General features: G+C 39.7%; 1 protein-coding gene across 4 annotated transcripts in view; it reads right to left on the reverse strand.

The window, feature by feature from the left end:
• The window catches only part of ripor1 (RHO family interacting cell polarization regulator 1), a 73,775-nt gene that overhangs the window by 46,971 nt on the left and 918 nt on the right, over nt 1-25,886 (reverse strand). For 2 of the 4 annotated variants that reach the window (XM_084733482.1, XM_084733481.1), the window contains exon 1: nt 3,369-3,638. The exons of the other annotated variants lie outside the window; for them this stretch is intronic. In XM_084733482.1, the coding sequence (XP_084589608.1) occupies nt 3,369-3,387 (19 nt within the window). In that variant the 5' untranslated portion in view covers nt 3,388-3,638. Of the gene's footprint in view, nt 1-3,368; nt 3,639-25,886 lie in introns of those variants that run through there. 4 annotated transcript variants of the gene reach the window in all.

The raw sequence follows: 25,886 nt of genomic DNA on the forward strand, positions 1-25,886 counted from the left end.
AAAGTGAGTTGATAACCACCATCATGATATCCGTTATCTCTGATTGCAGTTTTAGGCTTTGTCGATCCAGATCATGCAAAGAAAGCCTGGCTGTGTTGAGCTTGCTTCGTAGTACAGCCCTCAGGAGCACTGCAAAAAACCGCGGCTTTGGCGATCACGTGATCGCGTTGTCTGAAATCGCAATTTCGATCAGAAAACGATAAATCGTTCAGCCCTATAAACTACTACTTGTGTAGTGTCTAACTGAATCTCTCTAGGCATTATTCGGCATTATTTTGCTGTTTCATGTTTGCTTTCAGCTGTATAGGAGTCATGTTAAGTCACTACTGATGACACGCAATTGAAATCATTTCCTGTTTGTGTTGCTCCATAATAAAAGTGTTTAAATAACACAAAAAACAGGGGACTTTCATTGTGAAGAATTTAATGAAAGTGTGTTTATCCCAGAGACGTATATGAAGAGTTTATCCACTGCTTTACAGCCACTCATCTTGAGCCTCCGCAAGCTCGTCTTCAGTTAAAAGACGCACCTTCAAGTGGGTAGTCCTGTTGTAATGAAAATGCAAACCCCTGCCATGCTGGGCTGATGCGCTGAGTCAAGCTGAGTTGAGCCAGGCCAGCTCTGTGTATGGAAAAGGGCCACAAGGGGGGAAATCACCTCTCCTGCCCTTCAAGTCCACCAGTGACCTGCTTAGTTTCATGCACAGAATTTTGAACATGTGTGGAAATACTTTAAGTCTTGAGCTGCTTTATAAAAGGTTAGATAAAGGTTTGTATGTTTAAACTTAAGATAAGAATGTGTGAGGGACATTCATATCTGTGGTGGGAGCCATGAGAAAATAAAATGGCTCACAGACTGATGGTTTCTGCTGCTGAAACACTGACCACACTTCATATTAATGAAGGTGAGCACAGGGTCACTTCTTATTATTCCTCTCGGGATCATTAATGCTTCGTCTCATGTTAATAGTTTCCTCCCCTCACAACACCACTAATTCATACACTGTTAGTTCTCTCACACTCCGACATACTTTACATACAGTCTAGTTTCATAACCGAGGGCCTGTCCCTCCTTCATATTACTGTCTTTAGGAGAAGGAAACCCAGGAGGGAGTAACATCCTGCACCAAGGGCAGGGTCAGGAAAAGACCAGCGCAATTTATGGCTATACTGAGTCACAGGAATAACCCAGCAGCCATGCTGCTCACTTCCAGGAAAAGGACACTAGTGTCTGAAAAATGATTATAAATCTGAAAGGGCCAGAGCAATGAGCCTGGTTTTGTAGTTTAATTGATATTAATGTTGTGTGGTAATAGTGTATGGATGTTTAGAATTAATCCTCAAACTAAGAGGCCTGCTCGCTTTATTTCCCGTTTCTGCTGTTTTGGATACTTCCTCAATGTGCCTGCATGGTCATGGCAGCTTCAGCATAATATGTATTTCCATAGCAGCAGAATATTCAAGCCACACACACGCAAAACATTTTTTTACCTGGCCTTCACTATGGACAAACCTTTGTTGGTCTGTCTTGACCATTGGTAGTAATATAAATCATACAGTATGTAGGGTTTGAGTTCAGAACCATACTAAGAAGAGAGCTGCTGGATTGAGCAGCAGAAGAAGAAGATGGTGTTATCTTGCATGAAAACATCGGCGCTCACACCGCAGCTGCTGGAACCTGCGCCGCAAGGCAGACAGCGCTCCAGCCCTGAGGCCTCTTAGACAGTGTTACAGGTGGGAGGCGGGCACACACACATCTCACATTTGCCACACAGGTGTCAGTGATGTCACACAACAGATAAACAACCAAAAATAAAATGTGAAGTTGATATTCTATTTAAAAATGTCTCTACCACAAAAATGCAGTTTTCTCCATTTTTTGTCTGAAAAGTACATTTTTTGATGAAACCTACCAACATTCAAGTGCTTATAAAAAAGAATGAATGAAGCTAGAACACAACACTTTTTTTGTGTCTGAAACTAGAAGATTTGTTCTTTCTCACCATATTCATAGAACTGAATATTTTGTGGGTGTTGAAATATCAGTGAATTTTGTCAAAAAATGCTGGTGCTGGCTGGCAACTTTTTAAAAAACACTGGCAAGGAAAGCGTTACTTGCTTTAACCAAAACTCTTCCTCAACAAAGACAAGATGTTAATGAGACAAAACTGACATTGTGAAACAACTGCCAATGGCTGTGAAGAAATCCATTTTTAATGTGGTTCCAGTGGAAGTGATGGGGGGCAAAACCAACACTGCTTGTTATATGAAACAGATTCCAAGAATGTGTTTTATCCCCATCACTCACACTTCAGCAAGGATCTTAACAGCCAGTATGGAAAGGAGGGACAATCACAATACCAATGTTGAAATATTGAACATACTGGTGGTCGACACGCCCCCAGTCTGGAGAAGCAGCAGGAATACCAGTGTAGGAAGCTAAGCAATGTACTGGACAGGGTCAGCAACAAAACTGATTTTAGACAACTAAAAAATCAAAATCAGTTTTAAGTGTACACTATATTTAGAATATTTTCATCAGCTTACCTTGCTGTCAGGGAGCTTTTTCATATCGTCTCCAAACCAACCAGACTACCTTGACAAAACAGTGATTTTACTTTTTTACTAAATCACAGAAGGCGCACAACAACACAAATAACACAGACCAAGGCAGCAGTAGACGAGTAACTCCCATGCTCTGTGAGGTAAGATTAGTGATTTCACCGATGGAGTCTGGTTGTTCCCATCAGAAATGTCTGTCTGACAGCAAGGTAAAGCAGTGAAAATAATCTAAATTCAGCGTACACTTTAAATGATATTGATTTTTTTTTTTTAGGTGTCCTACACTGGTACTGCTGATTCTCCAAATTGGGGGCGTGGTGTCAGTCATCTGTAATACACTGACTATAGATACAATCTCACGTCAAATAATAAAACCCATCTCTATAAACTCAGTTTAATAAATCTGGGTCCAAAGTGACACTAGGCTTCAAAACCCAACTGTGACAATACTTGATACAATGCGTAGTGGCAGTAGCACAGGAGCATGGTCCTGTAAGGTGGAGTGGCCAAGGTATCACTTCTTTTAACACCCCTAACCAATTTAACAAAGTGACAAGTGCTATTTTTTTGTAAACACTGGAGACTAATTGTTGCTGTGTCCATTGTATTATATGAATCTGACTAATGTTGTTCTTGACAGGTCATGTGTTTTGTTGTTTTTTGGTATTTGGAGTGAACTCTCTAAGCATCAACACATAATAAGTCACCAACCTGTCAACCAGCAACTTTAAGTTGACTCTGACAAACAGAGAGTTAATGATTACAAATGAATGAGTCTCAGTGAGCTGCACTGCACTGCTCCATACCTCCATATCCACTGTACATGGTAGCTGTGGTGGTTGATGTCAAGTCTTTGTAGCAATGGGTCCACCCAAGTCCACAAACAAGCGCTCAGTCCTCTCTCCAAGTGGACTCTCTCAGTTGGTAAACTTTCTGATCTGTCACGTTCCTTTCTCTTTGACTTTCTCGTTCACTCGTCTTATCTCGATCCCGGCCTATTTCCCTTTTTCTCTTCCCCCATATCCACTGTCACAGTTGTTAATCCTCCGTCCACTCACCTACTGATCCCCTCTCCGTCTCTCTACCACACTGATATGAGAAGAGGAGGGGGAGGAGGCGGAAGAGGGAGGAGGAGGAAAGAGGAAAAAGCAAGGCGGTCCTACCTCCTCTTCTTCCATGCTGACATCACTGGTTCTTCCTGCCCCTCCTTCTCCCTGTTGAACACATTGTTTCTGACCACATGCCACACAATTCTTTACCCAGCATCCAAACTGAGCTCATTAAGGCATCATTGCGGGTTTTTTAGTGTAATTTGAGTGTCAAAATATGGTGAAACAGACAAAATTCACATATACAGTGTATATACACGTATATACATACGTGAAAAAAATGCTGAAGTATGCTGGGGTCTCTCTTTAAAGAGAGATTATTTATGAGAAAGAACCTTGGGGACATGGGTGGTCCTATTTTAGTGCTGGCACAGACAAAGTGCAGTAACTGGTGAAGTAAGGATTCTTCTGAATGCAAGTGAACGCGATCAGGTGGTCACAGAGGACTCACCGGGTAGTTGGCAAAAAAGCTAAACCTGGCTCTATGTTTGATGAAGCACAAAGCAATATCATCCAGTAACCCACTGTGTTGGTTGATGAAGTTTGTGCCAACACACGCTGATGGTAAATGTTATTGGGTTTAAGAACTACAAACTATTTCAGCTTGAATTTGTCATTACCTCCACGGGGTAGCCACGGCGTGTACTAAATGAGTATTTTTATCACCTACCGTTACACGTTGTGGCCAACAAAGTAAGAGCTATAGACTAGGGGGGTGGTACATGCCAACATGTAGACACTGATGGCACGGCTCTGTGAGCAGGAGAACTTGGCCTTAACAGAATTTATTGCTTCAAAAGACTACATTCACCTGCAACACTGACTGGACATCCACATGAAAAGTGGTGAATTTTCCCTTTAATCACCTCAAAAACCCTATGATGTATATTGTGACCCCAAGGAAATATTTGACCATTATCTTTACAACTAGTAAAGATAAAAAGGCAGCAAAACATCATTTCATAAATCATTTCAACATATATTTGATGCATTTGCAAATAAAAATTAGGCCACCTTGCTAAGCTTGTCCTACATCCACAGTGCCTACAGGAAATGACAGCTGTTAACATTACAATTAGAGCTACAACAATTAATTTCTTTTTAATTGACTTTCAAATGAATCCCCAGCTATTTTGATACTTGAGTAATCACTTTAAAGAAAGAAAATGTCCATGCCCAATGATTACAACTTCTCAAAAGTGAATATTTTCTGGTCTCTTTACCTCTCTCTGACAGTAACTGAATATCTTTGGTTTGTGAACAAAACAAAATGACGAAACTATTCATAATGTCAGTCTAACAGTTACAGTTGATTAATGTATGTAAACTTGCCACCATAGGAACAGCAGTCACATAACCTTCAAAACGAGCCACAACATAACCATGCACCTCTGCACACACCCAAACACAAGGATGTAAGAAGGTGATTTTTCACACCAGTCGACAGATTAGAACTCTAAGAGATTAGGACACTGAGACTAGAGACAGCGTGTACACAACAGCTGCTACCTGGTGATTCATCATTCACAGCTTTAAGACTGCTGAAAAAACGTATGTGAATGCCAAGTAGCTCAGTTGGTACAGCGTTTGCCCCGTGCACTGAGGCTGTGAGTCCTCTGCAGCAGCCGTAATTTCAAGTCCCACCCATGGCTGTGTGCTGCATGTCATGTCCCCACTCCCTCTCTATCTCTCTCCCATCATATATAGCTGTCCCCAACAAATATTAAAAAACAAAACTGAAGTCATAGGGACTAGTTTTGATGCCAAAATTGAGCTTTTTGGGCATTAATACCAAATTTGGGCTGACTGAAATACATCCCATGATCAACTAGAATTACCACCTTGCAAGTTGTACGTCTCATGTAATGTGCAGTATGTAGTGACAAACATGCTGTCTTTACTTAGAGACTACTTTTACAGAGAGGACAGAGGACTGATAGAGAGCTGAACATTATGATGTTATGATGACAGTAAAGTTGACATTTGACCTTTTGGATCTATCACTTCATCCTTGACTTTAGGTGGACATTTACACCAAATTTAAAAAATTCTTGTGTGCGTGTTCTTGAGATATCATGTTCACAGAAAGGGGATTGTCAACCTGAAAACGTGATGCCTCTGGCCACAGCTGTCACTGGTGTGACGGTATAAAGACACACCAATGTTTCTTTGCAGCAGCAGCCCTTGTATGGTAGAGGGTGCTATGAATGCAGCAAAAACCAATGAGAAACCCTGGAGGAAAACTGCTGCAGTCATGTAGAGACTTTTTGTTCTGACAAAATACATTATCCAGTGTAACTCTTACCTTTATGCTGCTTCATTTCCATCAATGCTGCTACTTTGCACAGTTTCTGGTAACTGCTTTTCTATATTGGACATCGTATATTTTTGATACTTGATATTGCAATTGTACATAGTGTTCCTCAGTTACTTACTGATGTTCTTTCTCTTATTTCTCCTGATATCTTTATTTATATCTTTTATTTCTATATTTTATGTTGATATTGATTTTTTTTCCTACTTTATATTTCTTCACTTTTATATTTGTCTCATTGTTCAACAGCATTGAACAGAGTGGTAAGTGAGGTGACTGATTTTCTGCCTCAGCTGTAGGGGACCATTCAACAGCTGTGTGAACTTCCTGCTAATTCAGAGATCACTTCCTGCTAAAGTTGTTTCACATTAAAGGCATTTCATCTGCAAATTATATAAAAGCTGTTATCCTTGCCAGGCATAAGCCGGGAGAAGATCATGTAATCGTTTCCATATGTGCACGTGTGTGTGAATGAGTGTGTGTTTGAGTTTGTGCACATGTGATCACTGGAACTACATCTTGTTTGCGGCTAATCTCAGATACTACTGGACGGATAAGTCCTGTGCAGATCTATGATCGATGGTTTACTCTTAAGATTGACTGATCACTGTATGATATTCCACTTCAACATGCGCTACATCAGTGGTTCCCAAACTGGGGTCGGGCCCCCCTGGTGGGGCGCAGAGCCACTGTAGGGGTGGCACAGATGACCAGAGGAGAAATAAACAAAGTTGAATGAATATGAAATAAGTATTTGCTTATGCTATCATGCTGATCTTTATTTCATTAAAATTCTACTTTTGAATCCTTTTTCCAGAAAAAGTTTGGGAACCACTGCACGGCATCATATTACACATCAAATTCAAAAATACTGATTTTTCCTCCCATTTAATGTGAAACCACTACATGAGACTTTCAATGACTAGAGATACTTAGGAATTTTACTGGGCGGATTGCATGGCTATATTAGCTATTGGGAGTCTACAATGAATGATTTCTTCTGTGGATTCAGAGCACAGCTGGACCAACACCTCCCACACACACACACACACACACACATACACACACACACGCACACACACACACACACACACACCTGCTGCTTTAAATTAAACTTGTCTCCACTCACTCAATCAACTTCAACCATTTTTCTGCTTAGTCATTTGCAAGGGGGCACACACACACACACACACACACACACACACACACACACACACACACACACACAAGCCTTGCTGACATGAAACCACATTCTTTCCATTCCTGTCATATTTGTAATATCCTGACTGACTAGGTATGTTTGTTTTCTACATCTTCGTTCATATTGTCGTCTTCCCACTATTTCCTTTTTTGGATCTTAAAGGGAAAATTCAGCCTTTTCATATGGAAACAAGTGTTGATGGTAAATGTTGTCAAATGAAGCAATACATTCCTCAGTGCTGCTACACTGACTGAGAAAGTTGAGTTCTAATACTGCAAAATCTGTACTTCTTGCATCCAGTGATGTTACAGTGATGTTACTGTGTTAAGGATACAGACTATTACGCCTTGCATTCCTCCTTTGGGTAGTCAGGGGTGATGCTAGATGAGTATTTTTGTCATCTATTACTGCACTGCTGTGCAGCCAAGCTGTCAAACATGACATCTGAGAGATAAAATTAAGGACTAACTAGTTTAGGAGAACTTTGGATTTACTCCTAATGATAAAGGTGAGCCAGCAGACACTGCCGACTGACAACGGTTCACGGTAATGTATTGCTGTGAGTGTGTAACTTCAATGAGCATGAGAGAAGATGAGTGACTACTGTGATTACTGTCTATGGTGGCTGAAAGTGATGTTGAATGTGCGCTGAGCAGAGGAAAAGGTGAGCAGTGAAGTCAGTCTGGTGGTAAATGTACAGCAATGTTGCTGTAAATGTATAGCGAGGGTTTGAATTTGTCAGTGAATAAAAACTCCAGCTTCTCAGACAGACACAGACATCCTGAGTGTGTTGTTTCCCTGCTGTGGGAACAGCAACACCATGATGATCAGCTCCGCTTTTGTTAAGAAGGTACTACAGTACAGTGTACAAGTAAAATGTCAGGAGGGTGTTAATGTATGACAAAAATAGATACCACCCAAGCCTAGTGTGTATCCTTGAGTGTGCATCCTTGAGGTCAAATGGATGTGTCATTTGCAAAGCTTACTTTTTAAGTATTTTACATCCAGCATTGTTTACATGTACTAGCTAACCCTGTTCTTCTTTTCCCTGCCTTTGTTGACACACTGATGCATGTTTCAGCACATCACTGCCACCTGTTGGTCAGTGTTGTTGTGTGAATTTGAAACCACTGGACAGTGTACTGAGTGAATGAGTGAGTGAGAAAGACAGAGAGGGAGGGAGGATTTCATAAACAGAAGAATCCAGAAAACTTTACAGTGAAGGTTCATGGAGGCTGGCACAGCATGAGACTGAGATAAAACAGAGACCCCCACTGTTCATAGCAAAGGCAACACACACAGACACACACAGACACACACACACACACTACACTTGTCCTGATAATATACAGTATACTAACCACAATGTATATTTATTCCAGATTTACAAGCCAGAGGTCAGTTCATTCTTACTCATCAATCCACAATTTTTGGGCTTTTCCCCAATACTGCTTCAAAAACAATACTTTTAAAACCATACTGGTGCCCAAATAGTGTCTGAAATGATTTTTAAAATATAAACACATAAATATATGAGAAATACAAAACATGTAACAAATTTATTTAAGAAATTCCTATAATAAATAAAACCTAAACAATGGCAATAGCTTAACAAAGCTAATGGTGGGAAGGTAAACAAGCTAACAGCTGTTATCTTTTATTTTGCACTGATGTAGTCATTTTAATGCCAGAGCTCACCTCCCCATGTGCAAATGTTCCACCACAACAAGTTCCCCCTTGCCACTTTTTTGCAGCAGCACCGTCACTACATCCTGGGCTTAGTTCCGCCCAAGACTTTTGTGATTGGTTTAAAGACATGTAAACAAGGCAGAGTGTTTTTCACCTATAGCAGAATGTGTATGTTTGGAGCCAGACCTTTGAGACCTAGTCTAACAGTGGATGGATGTAGTTGTAATGGATCAGTTGCATCTAAACTATACACACTCTGCTTAATATCACCATGTTCACCACTGGTTCAAATCAGATGTATCAAATTGGCGCATCCTTACTGACAGTAGTACTTGCTGTAAAAAGGTCAACTCATCTTCATGTGTCAAATCAGTGGAATGACCCTTTAAAGGAATAGTTTAGAAAGTTTAGAATATTTTATCACATTTTTTCGACTGGAAGGATGCCCTATAGTATAATTTATCATTTCTCTTGGACACTGGACCGCTCTTGAACTCATTTCATCCCATTTTGTCCACTCGACGGGCAACCTAAAGGTCACTTCACCACATTTTCTCTCATGTTACAACATTCATGTTCACACACTAAGTATGAAACAGAAGCAACTGTGAACAACAAATTATCTTAGCATAAAGACTGGAAATAAGGTAATAACAGCTATCCCGGCTCTGTTTGGAGCTCTACTAATCAGCACCTGTAAAACTCACTAATTAATATTGTTAATTGTTAATTTAAATGTAAACCGTGGCAAATGGGCGGCATTTTATAGCTTTCCTAGTCTATTGACCACTCAAAGCGTTTTACAGCTACATTTTACATTCACTCATTCACACAACAATAGCCATCTGAGACAATTTGGGGTTGGACACAGGGACTGGGGGAGCCACAGGTCAACCCACCAGTCTTTTGATTGGAAGACCCACTCTACCTCTGAGCCACAGCTGCCAAACTCCTTCCTGGCAGAGACTCGAGGAAGTTATTGGTCAAAAAAATGAGAAAAAAAAAAAAAAAAAAAAAACCTGAAGCCTGTCTATCCGGCTGTCTGTGTGACCTGTTTCCCATTCCCTGGACAGGGTTATTTTTAACCTCATCCTGGGAATGTTAACAGAGCAACAATGTCCTGCTTTGTATTTTTAGAATTTCACACTTATACCTTGCTGCAAAGGTGTGTGCCTTACAGTCTGAAAACCTCTGGTCTAATCTCCTGCAGCTGTTATCTACATATTAACTCTGGTAGTATCAAACACGACCCTAAGTTATCTAATAAGGCTGAACAATATAGGCATCAATATGGGTAAAACAACCAAGTAGCATTGAACTTCTCCAGTCAAACCATTCCTGAATCTGATCCTTTAAGTACCCAGATCTACATAAAAATGTATTGTTTTGTTCACAGCCAATCACCACAAGTGTTCTACTCCCACCACTGCAGCAGGTACAACCCATACAGTCTGTGTTGAACTTGGTGTATTTGGCGTGCCAACCAAAAGTTGTAAAGTATGGCTTCACAACACGTCTGTGACAACTGATAAAAGCACATGCATGAAATGTGAAAGGATTATTTCAACAATGCCCCCAGTTACATGATGGCAACCAAATGAAGTAGAAAAAAACAGTATCGAATGAAGTACTTGATTAGTCTTGGAATCACTTTCAGGGTACCATAACCATGGCACCCCGATGCCAAGTTTATTCCTCATCATATTGTGCAGTAATACTATGGCAACCTTCACCCTGCAGTCTTCTGTATGGCTAATCAGCTGGTGTGAATGTTGACTTGTAGCACTGAACACTCAGTTCTAGCCTCAGATTTAAGTACAGTTTCTTGTATGTCACCATCAAGTGCATATATAAGACATGCTCCAGGTTTTTACCGTGTCAACTGGAGACAAAGTTACAACCAAGTCACAGAGTTAAAGTTAATTAGTTTGCAAGCTGCAGTTAATAATATGGATGGACCAATATCTGCATCAGGTAACGGTTCAATACTGCTCTCATGTACTTATACTCATTAGTATAAGTCCAAGTCCAATTTTCTTGGCCAATTACAATTTTAGATCTTTCTAAGAACTATAATCGACACCATTCACAAACATTTTTGCAACTTTCCTTGTTCTGGATGTTCATAATAAAACACTGACTATTAAATAACTTTTACATTTTCTACAAAAGTGCTCCAGGTTATTGCAAGGTCTTATTATATTACATTAAAGTAAGATGTACTAGAGGGTTCGATCTTGATCATGATCTCACAAGATCTTGCAAAATCTCATGGGATCTCATGGGAAGTGATTTCACATGATCTCATGTCGAAGCAGATGCAAACAAACTACAGACTGTCACAGTGCAACATTTTGCTCTATTAAATCTTTGCAGTGATAAAAACAGAAACCAAAGTTAAAGGAGTCTGGATGAGAAAATGTTTGAGGACACACATCAAAACAGGTTGTTTATTCTTCAGCCAGAACAGGAGGTCAGATTTTAACTAACATTAGCCTGAAGAGCTACAAAATTTACCGCTGTTTTGGCAACACCGTCAGCTGCTCTGTCTGCTTGAAAACTGTCTGTCTTCTCTTCATCCTGTTCTAGGAATCTATCACTAACACAGAGTGTGTGCTGCCGTGATCAGCACTTTTGCGGGTGTGATGTTACGGTCAGTGTGTCTGCTACATGCATGACTTGACCATCATGAAGAGCATATGTGTAAATATGACCAGCATAGGATCGGATATGTGACACTGGCCAGCCAGTCACCGGTCAGGGCCAGTCACACTAGAAACTGGCTGGTTCCAGTCTCTGGCCAGTCGATCAGTGCATCCCTAATACTTGTACTCTTAAAACTACTCTGACTCTAATTTTTATCCTCTTTTCTTGGCTGCACTGCTATTATTTGCAAGAGACGACTGATGACTGCAGCTGCTTTGGCAACTGCCTGTAAAATTCAGTCAACAGACACAAACTCACAGATTGCACTTGTAGGCCATAGCCGCTGTCCAATAAGTCCCGCTGGGTGTAAACTAGTTGAATGTCTCAGCTAATTCACCTGATGACAAAGGAAAAAACACTGTCTGTAACTCTTTTCTTGGTTGTTAGCATCTTACAGCCCTTCTGGCTGTGGGCAAGAAGTGGCTACAACTTATTTTTAATAACTCTTTTTTATTCTCCAGTTAATCTTCACCAAAACAGCCTGACAGCACAGTGCACCCAACTTCACTCTCTCTGGCTCATGGCAGGGTATACATTACTGTTGCACATGGCACCACACTCATACCTCTCCCTCTTAAACAATGTCAGGTAAGAACTAATTAGCTAGCTAATTAGGCTGTTTTAGATTTCTGATCACCAGGTTAAGCTACTCCAAGTAACTGTATTACTGTTTTCTTTGCTGGTAGGCTTTTATTGTGAAGTGACCACAGAATGTGATGATTTTGCCAATACAAGTGCACTAAAATTGGGAACACACTGCTCGTTCTTGCTCATGTTCTCTAGTATTCATCATATACAGCCTGGCTTTCCAGGTGGTCTGAGTGGCCCACCTTAGATGTAGTCAAATAGGGACTAACCCTGGACTGCAGTGTACTAGCTGATGAAACAAATCATTTTAATCATGTTTCATTGTGGTGAAGTAGAATGAGCGTGGTAATGAGCCGACAGGCTGTTCCTACTTCACTAAGCACCACATGACTGCCTCTGTGATGTGTGTGTGTGGACCCCTGTGAAGTAGGGACTTTCTGGTTAATCTCCAGCTGGCCAATAAGCAGCTTAACTGTCACTGGAGTGCAGCAGGCTAATTACTAGTTTGTAGCCAGTCTAATATGGTTCACAGCCACACATAACCATACTAGAAATAACCTCTACATTCATACTCATACATGTTTAGATCAGAGGATTCCAGTTACAGTATGTCCTATAGTAAGGTTGGCAATGTATCACATGTGATGGTTTTACTCCCTATGTGCAATAGACTGAAATATTTCAAAAAGTGCAAGTTTCTAGATTGTTTTAAACATTGTTTTATGTGCCTATCCATGGAAGTGAAAATCTAACATTTGTACAATTCACATTTACATCAGAATTTGTACATCAGTTCTACAATGAGAAAAGGCCATTGAATGTCATGATAGTGGAGAGCAGTGACTGTAGCTGTGTCTGTGACCCTGCACTGAGCAGGCTGTGCACGAGGGAAACTGTGTCATTAGGTTAACCCTTGATGGAAGGTTAAGCTGCTGCATGGGCAGGTAAAAAGACACACAGAGCAGATGCTGAACTGAGGGTTTAATCTGTGACCACAACCTGTTGATAATGTTTAACAAGCCTCACACCAACACTGAGTTAAACACTGAGAAAAGATTGCAGTATGTTATCAAGATGCTGCCGCCATGCGAGCAGCTCTGTGAAGCACAGTGATGATTTGAAATAAAATCATCAGAATTCTCATCATATAGTCCGACTGTAAATTTGCAAAGAACGGATTTGAGCAGATCCTGCAGTTGTTCATTACTTGAGGTCATTCACCTGCTTTTGTTGTGGGATTCAGTCGATGTAGACCGCTACCCTTGAGTCCAGATTCATTAAATCGCTCCTGGCAGCTCTCAGTGTTTTTGGCCTCGCTCTGACTCAGCTCTGCCTTCTGTTCACTTTGTCTGCATGCTCTGCGTCACCACCAAAGTCACTCTTGTGACTGCGCTGCATTGACCTGTTTGATGATCGACTCCACAGTTTCAGACAGCTCTACTGCTTAGTATTTACAACTCTTTAAGACACATACTCACTGACACAGAGAACAAAGGCTTCTTCATTCGTTTCCATCAGAGCTCTGTGTTGGTGCAGCACAGGTGCTGCCTCAAACTGCACTGACTCATATATGCAAGATCACATAACAGGTTTAATGCATTGTAATATGTGCTGGCTAATTCACAGTTTAACACAAACACATTGACACAAAGAGAAAATTATTAATTGTGCTTAACTTTGCAGATGGATGTCACAATACCAGAAATTTAGTAGTCTGTACCAGTTCTTGTCAATTTTCATGATTCTTGATACCTCATTCGATACCATAGAAAAAGACAAAAATGTCAAAAACAAAAACTGAGCTTCTAGGACAAAAGACTGAGAGGGAGATTAACTGAGCCTTCCACAAATCACTGTCAGGAGAGCAAGTTGCCATGTCTGGAAAGTCATGTAAAAGTGATTTCTGCTCAGACTTTTCTCTCTCTTCCCTCCCTCTTTTTCCCTTCTTATTATCACAGTTAACTTTAACACAATAGTTATTCACAGGAGTCCACAAATTCAAGATTGAACCTCTTTTGTGGTGCTTTGAGCGCTGATGAGCTGAGCTGACAGAGAACACTGGATGCGCTGCTGTGTGCACCGCTATAGCCAGTGTGTGCTTGCGTGTTTGACTGAGAGGGAGATGGAGAGGGGGAGGAAGGTAGAAGAGGGACTACTGCATGCAGTCTTTCTAGAAGTCACTAATACTTACTCCAACTGCTGCTTTGTCACTTAGCCCGCCCATCATAACCTGTGGTGTTCTCTATAAAGTTGATTCAAACCCATCCGCCCCATGGGTTAACTGGGTCAATCTGCTCATCGCTACTTTTTCTCTTGGACGAGTAGAAGCGGAGCTGTTGCTGCAGCTGCACATGCTGTTATCTTACATGTGTAGTTGTTGTTGCTCAGTGCTGGTTGGCGTTCTTCCCCTTTTTCTAACATGTAACAGCAGCCAACAGCACTAGTAATTGTTAATGCTGTCCCTGTCACACTGACACATTTTCAAAAATTTGGCATCAACTTGGAACCAAAGTACTGGTTCTCATGACATCACTACTTTCCAGAGTTCTGTAGTCCACACTCAAAGAGTAAATCATTTAATCGTTAATCATATAATAAGCCAATCCTCCAATCCTTAATTCATAATTTGGGATGTACATTAATATCAGCATGTTTTCAGTATCAGCTGATAAAGGCTTTAAAATGAAAACTCACACTGGCCCAAATTGAACATTTCTGCTGACATGGCAGGCTGATAAGAGGACGCTTTAATTATGCACACATGATGTGATTGTGTTTGTGGTGTGGAGGTTTTTTGAAGTGTCCTGACTGCAGTAGTTTTCTTATTTTGTCCAGTGAATGTGAACATTTTCAAAAGTATTGTATTTTAAGTCTGAATCTGCCTGTGAGCCATCACGATAACAGGAGGCAGAATCACTGTTGCATAAGGATACAGATACATACTGTGTCTTTGCCTCTCTCTATGTGTTGCCATGGCTTTGGTCTTACAGGCAAAAACCCAGTAGGTAATCCTCTTATAATCTCTTCCACCTGAACCATCTGCACCACCAGAGGTGGAGAGGAGGTCACACAAAGAGACAGTCACTGGGACAATCTTATCAGGTCAAAGAAAGGTTCTAAATCAGTAGTAATAGTAGTAAAAAAATGATAAGACAGGATGAGCGGGTTATCTAAACTTCAGGCAGCCGCTTCAGAGAAATCACTGATAACTACAGTAAAACCAAGCATCATGAGGACTGAGCAATGCTGAAGAACCAGAATGAGCAGAGCATGCACAAGCAAGTTCATCTGTAGTAAATGCAAACTCAACATTTCCTGTAGCTGCCTTTCAAAGCAAAAGCCTGTGGTAATTTCAGCAGTAACAGCTGGTCAGGAGCCATGCTAAAAATAACAGCATCCCACCCACCAATGACCAAGCTTCCCTCAATCCCAAACACACTTTTGGAGGAAGAGAAAGACGGGAGGTCAGCAAAGGGCTAAAGAGCTGTTCTACTCAATGTAATATATGATTACTGCAGCAGCAACTCTGTTATTAGGAAAAGTCTCTGCATGAGTCACTCTGGACAGAACTCCACTGCGCACACACACACACACACACACACACACACACACACACACACACACACACACACACACACACACACACACACACACACACACAGAGTGACTGTGTGTTGGGCTGAGTCAGAGGTCACGTCAGGTGCAGCTCTGAGGTTTGATAATAACAGTGATCTAACTTTGGTGTTCTGTTAAGGTTCCACCCATGTGTACTTACAGTTGAGGACTGTTACAATGGTTCTGACAACAAACGATAAAATTATTATTATTATTGTTAAAATTATTATTAAAATGATTCAAATCTGTTCATCTTGAGGACCTCCCATAGAGAATATCTTCAGTGTTGACTAGATCTAAAATAATTGTGGGTCAGTCTTCTGCAATCCTTTAACCTTCTCTTAATATTTTTTCTTTATGTGTTGCCAGACTTAGCTGTCTCTAGATATTTCACTAACAATACTTTCCAAAGCTGCTTAACAAAATGCAAAGCACTGATACTTGCACCTCAAACACACAAGCAAGGGAGAGAACATCAGATTGTTTAAGTTCTTCCAAAAGTCTTAACCTGCTCTGTGCATTAGCAAACAAGCTGAGCAGCGTGGTGCTTGATTGAAAAACTGCTTGCACTGGTTCTATAGGGCTCTTCACACTACATTTACCCCCAGGCCAAAAACTCTCTTTCACACATTCGCACAATCCTGGCCCATTCCAAAGGGGTCTAGCCCCAACTTTAACCTAGGGCTAGCTGGCCCTGCTCCAGAGCAGAGTTAGCCTTGACTTTGAGGGGCTGTTCCCCAAAAACTCGACTAAACCCAGGGCTAAAAAGTGCCAGTGTGAAGTGGGGCTAAAAGAAAGGAGTAGTCACAGAACATTCTAAAATGTTCACATCAGTTGGTGCACCAACAGAGATATATCCAAGGGGCTAGTAGAAGTGCAGTGTGAATCATGTAGCCCTGTGCTTTGCGTAACCCTGGCTTAACAGTGTGTGTGTGAAAAGTTTAACTCTTAGTCCAGGCAAAGGATAGACCAAAGCTAAGAACATGCAGTGTGAAAAGCCCCTATTTGTGCAAAGACTTGATTCATATTCTGACATCCTTGACATTTCTGTTTCCTCCCCAGTCGGCACTCAACGTCAACTCATTTATAAGGCTGAGAAGCAACAGCATGCTTTTTAAACGAGTATTCTCAAGAATAATGAGGTTGGGAAGAAAACAAGGAGCTGTTAGGAGTAAATTGTATAGATTATATTATATTAAGACAAGGCTGACTTAAGAAATTTCCTTTAGTTATGAATAAACAGCTCAAACTGAACTAAGTGATTTGCAGAGGAGAAAACACAGCTCGTCCTATATTTGGACATTTTTTAAAGCTCCATCTGCTCGAGCTTGCTCGCCTGCTGCGTGTTAGGGAGTGGTATTATGTAAAATCTGCATAATATACTACAGAATTTTAGGACAAAAGCTGTTCTGCCTCACTCAATCCACAGGCCGAGTTGTGTTTTAGCCGCCATCACACCATGAAGCAGAGGTTTGTGGAGTTTACTTTCTTTTTTCTCAGAATTGAAGTCACAGCATAGTTTTGGTTATTTACAGCTGATGAGAAGTATTATGTGTAAATTGATGTGTACACACAGTTACCAGCCAAAACAAATGCAGACTCATCCAGCAGCAGCAGAAATCTTCCCTCCATGAAGGTTCTAATGTTCTAATGTTCAGTTTGGGTTGTAAATCTTGCATTGTACAGAGTATTGTTTTCTAGTATGTAATCTTCCCTGACTGATATAAATGGAGTGCACACAATATTAGAAACACATTTAATAAACTCTGTGTATTTCAGCATGTAGCAGGTTCTACAGGATTTTCTCAGTCATACACATCTAACAGCAAAAGCTGCACAAAACAGAAATTCTTGACATTCTCTACAGTGTTATTGTGCAGACTGAGAAGCGATGGCTGCTTGGTTACTTGCACCTACAGCCAAGCTGTAAGTGATTGTTTTTTTTTTTTTTTAATTACGTACTTATTCTACATCAGCTGACTCTTTCTTGTGCTCCTATGTTACATCACACTTCTTCTGATTCTGCAACAGCAGTATGGTGTATTATCAATGTACAATCTCTGTTTGAAGAGGACTAGTGACTGGTCAGCTGTGTGGAGTAAGTATTACAGTACATCAGGGTCTTAAAAAATCCCTGCAGTATGATTTTCAGTACCATCATAAATATAGATCCTACTCTTTCTATTGAACTGACAGGGAGACACTGTTTTGTAATGCACAGCACACACCACCAGAGGTCGGTCTCTGCACAGCAGTGCAGCTGAGCAAACAAACATCGTGTCTGAGAGATAAAGTTACAGAACAAACTTCTAACATCTAACTTCTTTCGTATTATTCTGGATTAAGTTAAGCTAACAAACACTGCATACCAATGAGCTGTCAGAGTAACATTTCATTGTGAGTGTGTAATTTTAGTGAGTGTGTCTATGCATCTATGTAGCAGAGAGTGATGGTGAATGCGCACTTAGCAGAAGAGAAGATGAGCAATGAAGTTGCCAGTCTGGCAGTGAATGTACTGTGAAGATGCTGTAAATACACAGTGTGGGTTTGAGTTTGTCAGTGAAAGAAAGGTGCACCTTCTCTAAACTGAAAGCAGAGCTCCTGTGTGTGTGTGTGTGTGTGTGTGTGTGTGTGTTCTTTCAAGCTGTGAGAATAGCATCGCTGTAACAATCGAATCTGCCTACGTTCAGCAAGTACTACAGTACAGTAAAGTACAGCCAGTTGAGCCGTTTTACACAAGTTTGACACAAATACCATCATAATACTGTATACCACGGTATAATATCAGGAAGGTATGAAGGCCTATTTCCTAATTCCCTATAGGAGAAATGTGTACCATTATGCCCAGATTTAAACCTGAGGATAATGGTCTCTATGACAACCACCTTTTCACTCCGCTTTTCAGTGTGACCGTGTAGAGTAGCCAAAAAAATAATTTCCAATCAAGTCAGACAACTCATCATTACAACCTAGTTTTTTCTTGCATAATCAGGCCTTTAGAAAACATCGTACTATTTTGAAGAGGGTGTTTCAAGTGAGACACCTTGGCTTTGAGTAGAGATGCACTGATTGCAATTTTCTTGGCTGATTCCGAATTCCGATTTTTTTGTGGGTCTGATCCAATTTTCAGCTTAAGAACTATAATTCACAGAATACGCAACCATTTTTGTGACTTCTCTGTGATGTAAAATGAAATTAGATGTTCATGATAAAATTCTGACCATTAAATATCTTTTATATTTTCTCCAAAAGTGTTCCAAGTTACACGCAGGCCTTCTCATTAGGGCTGGGCGGTATACCGGTTTGTACCGAAAACCGGTCTTTATTTTCGTTATGATATGAATTTTTCATATACCGCCATACCGGTGAATAGCCCAAACAACGTCCAGAACGTGCGCGGCGGCAAAGTGTTTCAGCGGGGACCCATTTCACTGCTGCACACCAATACCACAGGTATGCTTGCTTGAGCATGTGTACCAGGGATGTTCCTGACAACTAATTTTTCTGTTGATTAGATGCCAAATTTAATTTAGAATAGTCACTAAGAAAACACAAGGCAAAATTTATTAATTTATAATGTTAAACACTGTCCAAAAAAATATTGTGAGTATTAAGAGCCATTTGAAGACGTTAATCACAGTCTACAATCACCAAATCGTACTTTAAATGCCGCTGAAATGTGCGCTACTTCACGCTGTGCAATACAAACCTTACATGCTTACGCTTCACATTTTCAGACTGAAGAGCGTCACAGTGTCTGCGGGTAAAGGACCCAGAGCTAACGTTAGCTGCCAGCCTGACACACAGTGTGGCTAATGTTAGCAGTTAGTAGTAGCAGCAGCAGCAGCATCTCCGCCTGCAGGTTTATGTCTGTGTCTGTGCTTAATGTGGTCACGTTTCTCCAGTCGAGTGAATATATATCAGCTTATTCTGTCACAGTCTACATTCATTTGTCCAACCTCGCTGATGTAAACATCCGGTGTTGCCACGGCAATCGGTTCATACGCGCTGGGTGAGAGAGGCTGCTGTCTGACAGCGCCGCAGCCCTGACTAGTGCCGTGCGGCAACAGATAACTGGCATCATACATGAATGAAATATTGACAAATATTCAATTCATTCAAACATTCAATTCTGGTGCCAACTAGTATTTCTGGTGCCGACTAGCGTGGGTGGGGATGTTTAATTGTATAGTCGTCCCTGCCATGTGATGGTAACCATACTTTGAAGGGGTCATGCTTTTACCTGTCTGGACATAAAAAAAACATGATACAGTCTTTGTGACAGTAAAATGGGCTATTTGAAGACAATCAACTGCAGTAATTCTGTTCTCAGTAGAAGAAAATGTGGGTAAGAACACTGTTGCATGAAAAGAAAAATACCGTCAAATACCGTGAAACCGATATGATTTTAAAAAAAAAACGTGATATGAACCCAGCCCTACTTCTCATATTATTATATTTATATTATGTAGCAGAGGGGAGCAAGATCACATTAGAAAAACAGGATTTCATGTGATCTCATGTAGGGCTGAACAATCTGGTAAAAAAAAAAAAAAAAACAGTCAGATTGGGATTATTTGATTGAAACTGCTATTAGGATATGAGACATGATTAGTGGAAATGATCAGTTTTGCATCACAGTTTTCATGTTCACTAAAAAAAACTATTAAAATAGTGATGATGTGATATTTATTGAGGGCTGAACCAAACAAACATGTTTTCTTTCATCTGGAGAACAAGGTTTTTAAGTCAGGTCATTCTTCAGCGCTACAGTATCCCATTATAATGTTATTTTCTCACACATTTTTCTCACCTTTTTCAAAAAATTGTATTTTGGTCCTGGTTCTTGGATATTTGGATATTGCACTCTGTCATATCGCAGTTTCATTGCAATTGTGATTAATTGTGCAGCCCTAATCTCATGGAAGCAGATGTAAACAAACCGGAGACCGACACGGTGCAACAGTTTACTGCAGAAAATCACAAACAGAACAGAAGTCTGGACGAACGAGTCTGGATGAAAACATGTTAGAGGAGACACATCAACACAGGTTGTTTATTCTTCAGCCAGAACAGGAGGTGAGATTTTAATTGTTTAATTGTTCATCGACACCGTCAGCTGCTCCATCTCCTAGGAATCTATCACTAACACCGACTCCATGCAAGCATGTGTGTGTGTCTGGCTGTGACCAGCGCTGTTGATGACGTGACCACCTTTGACTGGTCCAGTACAAGTTTCCAGTGAATTACAATTCTTCCTCCACTGCAGAGGTCCACACCACAGTGTCTCGCTCTGGCATAAATTAAGCTTAAAAGCCTCCAGATGATATAACTGAGGACTGTCTGAACATATAGGGGAGAACAAAACCAACAGTGTAACTTCACCACTCGGTCAGAAACAGACTTTGGCGTTTATAGAGCTGACCCTGCTTTGCTGCTGTCCAGACCTAGAAATACTGAAAAACCTTCATTACAAACCTTTGACAAAAAATTATCCAGCTTCACAACATCCATCTGAAGAGTTATTATCCGTCATTTTAACTTAACTAGTCCAGACTGGCACGTGTGTGTGTGTGCGCATGTCTACATGAGTGTGTATACAGTATGTCCATATTTGAGTTTGTGTATGTTAATTGGCTGTTTGTCCAGTTCTTCAAGGAAGTCTACTCCACCAGAGGAAGTCATTAACTTCAAAGAGCCAAGTATGAGTGCACGTGTGTACGTGTATGCACTTGTGTGTGTGTGTGTGTGTGTGTGAGAGAGAGAGAGAGAGAGCGAGAGAGAGAGGGACGGAGGCCTAATGCTGTCCAAAAATGGACTGCATGCTGAGAAAACCATGTCAGGTTGCCTTTTGGGCCTCAGAGCTGGTTTACTGTCTGCCAACACGTGTACGTACATTCAAACTGCCACTCTCTCTACAAGGTCTTGAGTACAACATCAATACGTTCTTTTAAGTGAGTCACCTTAAATCAAGTGCAGCTCTGTGTACTACAACGACAAACCAGTTCACAATAAGCCTCATCAATAAGTCTCATCAATAAAGCATTAATGAATGTTTCTGACCATTTTTACTGCCATTTCCACGTCACCTTATATTATCTGGACACACGCATAAATGCATATATTCTGAGTTAAGAGGACATCTCATTGTTTTTATTTCCTTTCATCAAGAAAACAAACCTTATTACCTCCATTACAATAAGTCGACACAACTTACTGTAATAGATTTTTTAGTTTTGAATCAAACTCTTAATTTTTGAATACATTTTTTAAAAGTTTGGCTAACCTAGACGAGATAATCTACTTTTCTTCTTTAGATAAATTTTAATCTTTGAGGTTTAGAAAGTATTGCATTTTAAAAAAATATTCATATTATTTGGGTGTTTCAAAATGAATTTGTTTTAATTGTAAATGTTAAAATATGAATTATTCAGTTACACTTTGAAATACATTTGTAGCGGTTTCTAAAACTCAAAGATTCAAGTGTATCTAAAGAAGAAAAGTAAATTATCTCAACAACACATCATTAGTTGGTAAAACTTTTTAAAACTTAAGAGTTTGAGTTGCGCTCAAAACTCAGAAATTAATTGAAGTAAGTTGCCTTGAGATTTAGATTTTTCTCAACTTTTTAGTTTTTAGGACATTTTAGTCTACTTCCTAACTGAAACAAAATACGTACACTTAGATGGATTTAACAGGCTCTTTTTTTTCCTCATCAGTAAAACATATGATTTAAATTATATGATTAAAATGATTTATCAAAACTGTACTGCAGATATAAGTCTTAATCAAATAAAATGTCCAACCCAGTGTTTGGGAATGCCTTATGTTTGTCTTATCCCTGCAGCGACCTTACTTTTCATTCTCAGTTTCAGTCAGTCTCCTCACCTGATGAAACTTGATCGATTGATTGAAGTGATTTGTGAGACTTTGAGCTGGAGAGCTGAGCCAGTCTGAAAGCAACAGAGTACAGAGATGACAGGTGTGTATGATCATGTCAGCTTGTCTATTTTGTTTTCTGAATTTCTGAATTTCTGAACGTGTAATGTGTATGAAGCCCGTCCACAGATGAGGGTGAAAAGCTGTGACACCATCTTCTCTGTTCCATCTTGCTCTCTGGATGAATATAATCAAAGCTGAATGGAATGAGACTCAGATGAGTGAGCTGTGTATCTGTTTCATGCAGCTTGTTAGCTCGGCCCTGATTATTAGCTGAATTAGGTCCTCTAACAGTGACAGGCCTGCAGCAGCACAATGGCCTCACTGTTCACTGGGCTCTGAGAGAAACACACACACAGTGTGTTTGTGGTTCAGAAGGAGGATTCCCACAGTCGGCCTGAACCAGTTTGTTTTTGTCACCTATTACAGCAACATTTGGATTCCATGACCTTCCCCCTGGAACACAACCAATCAGGACTGTATTTGTCTCTGCAGGCAGAGTACTTCTACTACTGCAGTATTACAGTATGTGCTGTACTTCAAAGTTATGCAAAGAATGTTGTCCCTCCATCTGGAGACAGATTTGTTGGATGTCACAATACAAGAGGTGGGAGGATACAACTGACATTATTCAATGAATTTATCAATGAACTATAAATTATCAGCCCCAAAGCCTCTCAGAGCTGTATCAGTCTGTATCAGTATCTGTGTATATTAGTCAATAAATATCAGCTATAATAACACCTGATTTATATGTCACAGCAATTCATTTGAATTCTAAGGAAAAATGTTGTATTCTCTAAAGCACTGGCTCCCAACCTGAGGTCTAGGAAGGCGCCAGAAATGACAGGAGGTCCCCAAAACTTTCTGTTCTGAAGTTGTCAAAATCAGATTTGTACATGTCAACTAAAATCACATTGCAGAGCTTCTACACTTTTTCCAAAGTTAAACTGAAGCTCTTTTCAAGAATTTTAGAGGTTGACTTTCAAGCTTTTCCAGTAGCTTACAGCTGTGGTAAAAACAAAATGATTATTCCTCCTCTTCATCACATTAAATCAGATTATGTTTTGTGACAGAATTCTACAGACCGGTGACAAATTAAAGAAAATCATGACAAAGTTTCATGTTTCAAAATGTGTCACCTGTCTGTAAGCAGACATGGATTCCTTTAAGGGTTACACATTTTATGCATTTTCCTTAACCAATAGTAGAAAATGTTAACAATTGATTGATTGATGAGTCATTTAATTAATTATTAATTAGATATAAAACACACAAGTTTATCCATTTTTTTCCTCTTTTTTCTTGTTTTTTGGTTTTTTTCTTATTTTAGGGTTGGGCTTCCTCATCCAATAAATGACAGACAAAATAAGGTCAAATGAGGGGCAATTTATGCCATTAATGTTTCATCAGTTAAATTCAGTACAGTTAATGATTAATAATTAAGTTTCTATACAATCTGACTCAGTAAATATCTGACTAACTAATTCAGTCAGGCTGCAGTTTATTATGATGGTAATGCAATTAATTTCAAGCACTTTATCCAAAATCTAAGCACTTTTCAGACCTTGAAAACATGAAAATTCAAGTGTTTTCAAGGATTTCCAGCACCTTTACAAACCTGCAATTTCTATAAAAGTCTGTTCAGGCTGGGGGGGCTTAGCTTTCTTCTGATGCAAGCAGGGAGGCTCCAAGTAAAAAGGTCAAGAACCACTGGACTGAAGTATGTTTGTGAGGCGTTTTGAAGAACTTTACTTGAAAAACTAAATCAATTTTTTTTAGAGTCAGAACTGTTCTGGAATATTAAATCATCCGTTTTTAATTGCTACATCTGAGCCTTTGTCACCTTCAGGTGTGCAGAAACTACAGCTTATATGAACTTTAAAATCCAAAAGAAAAAATCTGTATCAGCCATGAGTTTATGACAATCTCCAGAACCTAAAGCGATGTTTTCTAACTGCTTATTCTTTCTGTCAAACAATCCAAAAATATTCTGCTTACAACCAGCACCCAGCTTCATCTCTGACAAGATGGAACCAGATCATGTTTGGCAGTTTTACTGACTGAGTTTTAAAATGGTCTCCTCGTACTTCACCATCAGTGTTTTCAGTCTTTTTAATGAGCTGATGTTCTCCTTAAGACACTATTTCATCAACCCACTGTATGTAAACAAACACACACACAAGTTAGTTTATGACTGAGAGGCAGGAAAACCAGCCTGAACTAGACCCACAAGTTCACACTTCAAGTCACATTCCAGATTTTATGAAGTCACAGGGCAATATGCTGCTGTTCATTTGAAGAACATTTTATAGTTTCTTGAAGTAACTTTTCTCTAAAAAGTAGATATTCTTTAACTAAGTAAAAAAATACTCTGGTTAAAGTAGAAGTAATGATTCAACTTGTTTACTGCGGTAAAGTGAAAAAGTACAGGATCTGAAATGTGCTCAAAGTATAAAAGTAAAAACTTATCCTCTGAAGGACATTTCTACCAATTGTCTCTGTGCAAAGTTAACTGAACCTCACCTATTCTTCACGGCTGAGTCTCCATGTCTGTGGTTTTCATTTTGTTGTGTTTTGTTACGCGGTTTTCGTTTTATGTTTTTTATGTTGCTTTCATTTTTTGCATAATTTTTACATTACGTTTTACGTTGTTTTCCTCTTGTTACAACTTGTTATGTTGTCTTCATCTTGTTGTCTTTTACAATGTTGTCCTCTTGATACAGCTTTCAAATCATTTTCGTTTGTTACATCCTACTATGTTGTCTTCATCTTGTTATGTCTTTTACAATGTTTTTGTCTTGTTACATCATTTTCATCTTGTAAAGTATTTTCATTTTGTTACATCTTTTTCATTTTGTTACATCTTCTTCAACTTATTATGCATTGTTACATCGTTTTGGTTTTGTAACTTTGTTTTCATCATATTTGAACTTACTATGTTTTTTTTTCTTTTGTCTTGTTACGACATTTATGTCATTTTTGTTCAGTTACATCTGTCATGTGTGGTATGCACTGATGGATCCACCAAGGAGCTGTCTATTTTATGTTTTATTGTCCAATCCATTTAGGTTGAAATCACTCTTGATGTTGGAAAGATGATGGAGTAGAAAGCAGACACTTGTTAAATGTAGTGAGTAAAAGGAAAGAGTTCTATGAAAAA

This window comes from Lutjanus erythropterus, chromosome 13, assembly GCF_056507025.1.
Source record: "Lutjanus erythropterus isolate fLutEry1 chromosome 13, fLutEry1.hap2, whole genome shotgun sequence".
Classification (NCBI taxonomy): Eukaryota; Metazoa; Chordata; class Actinopteri; order Lutjaniformes; family Lutjanidae; genus Lutjanus; species Lutjanus erythropterus.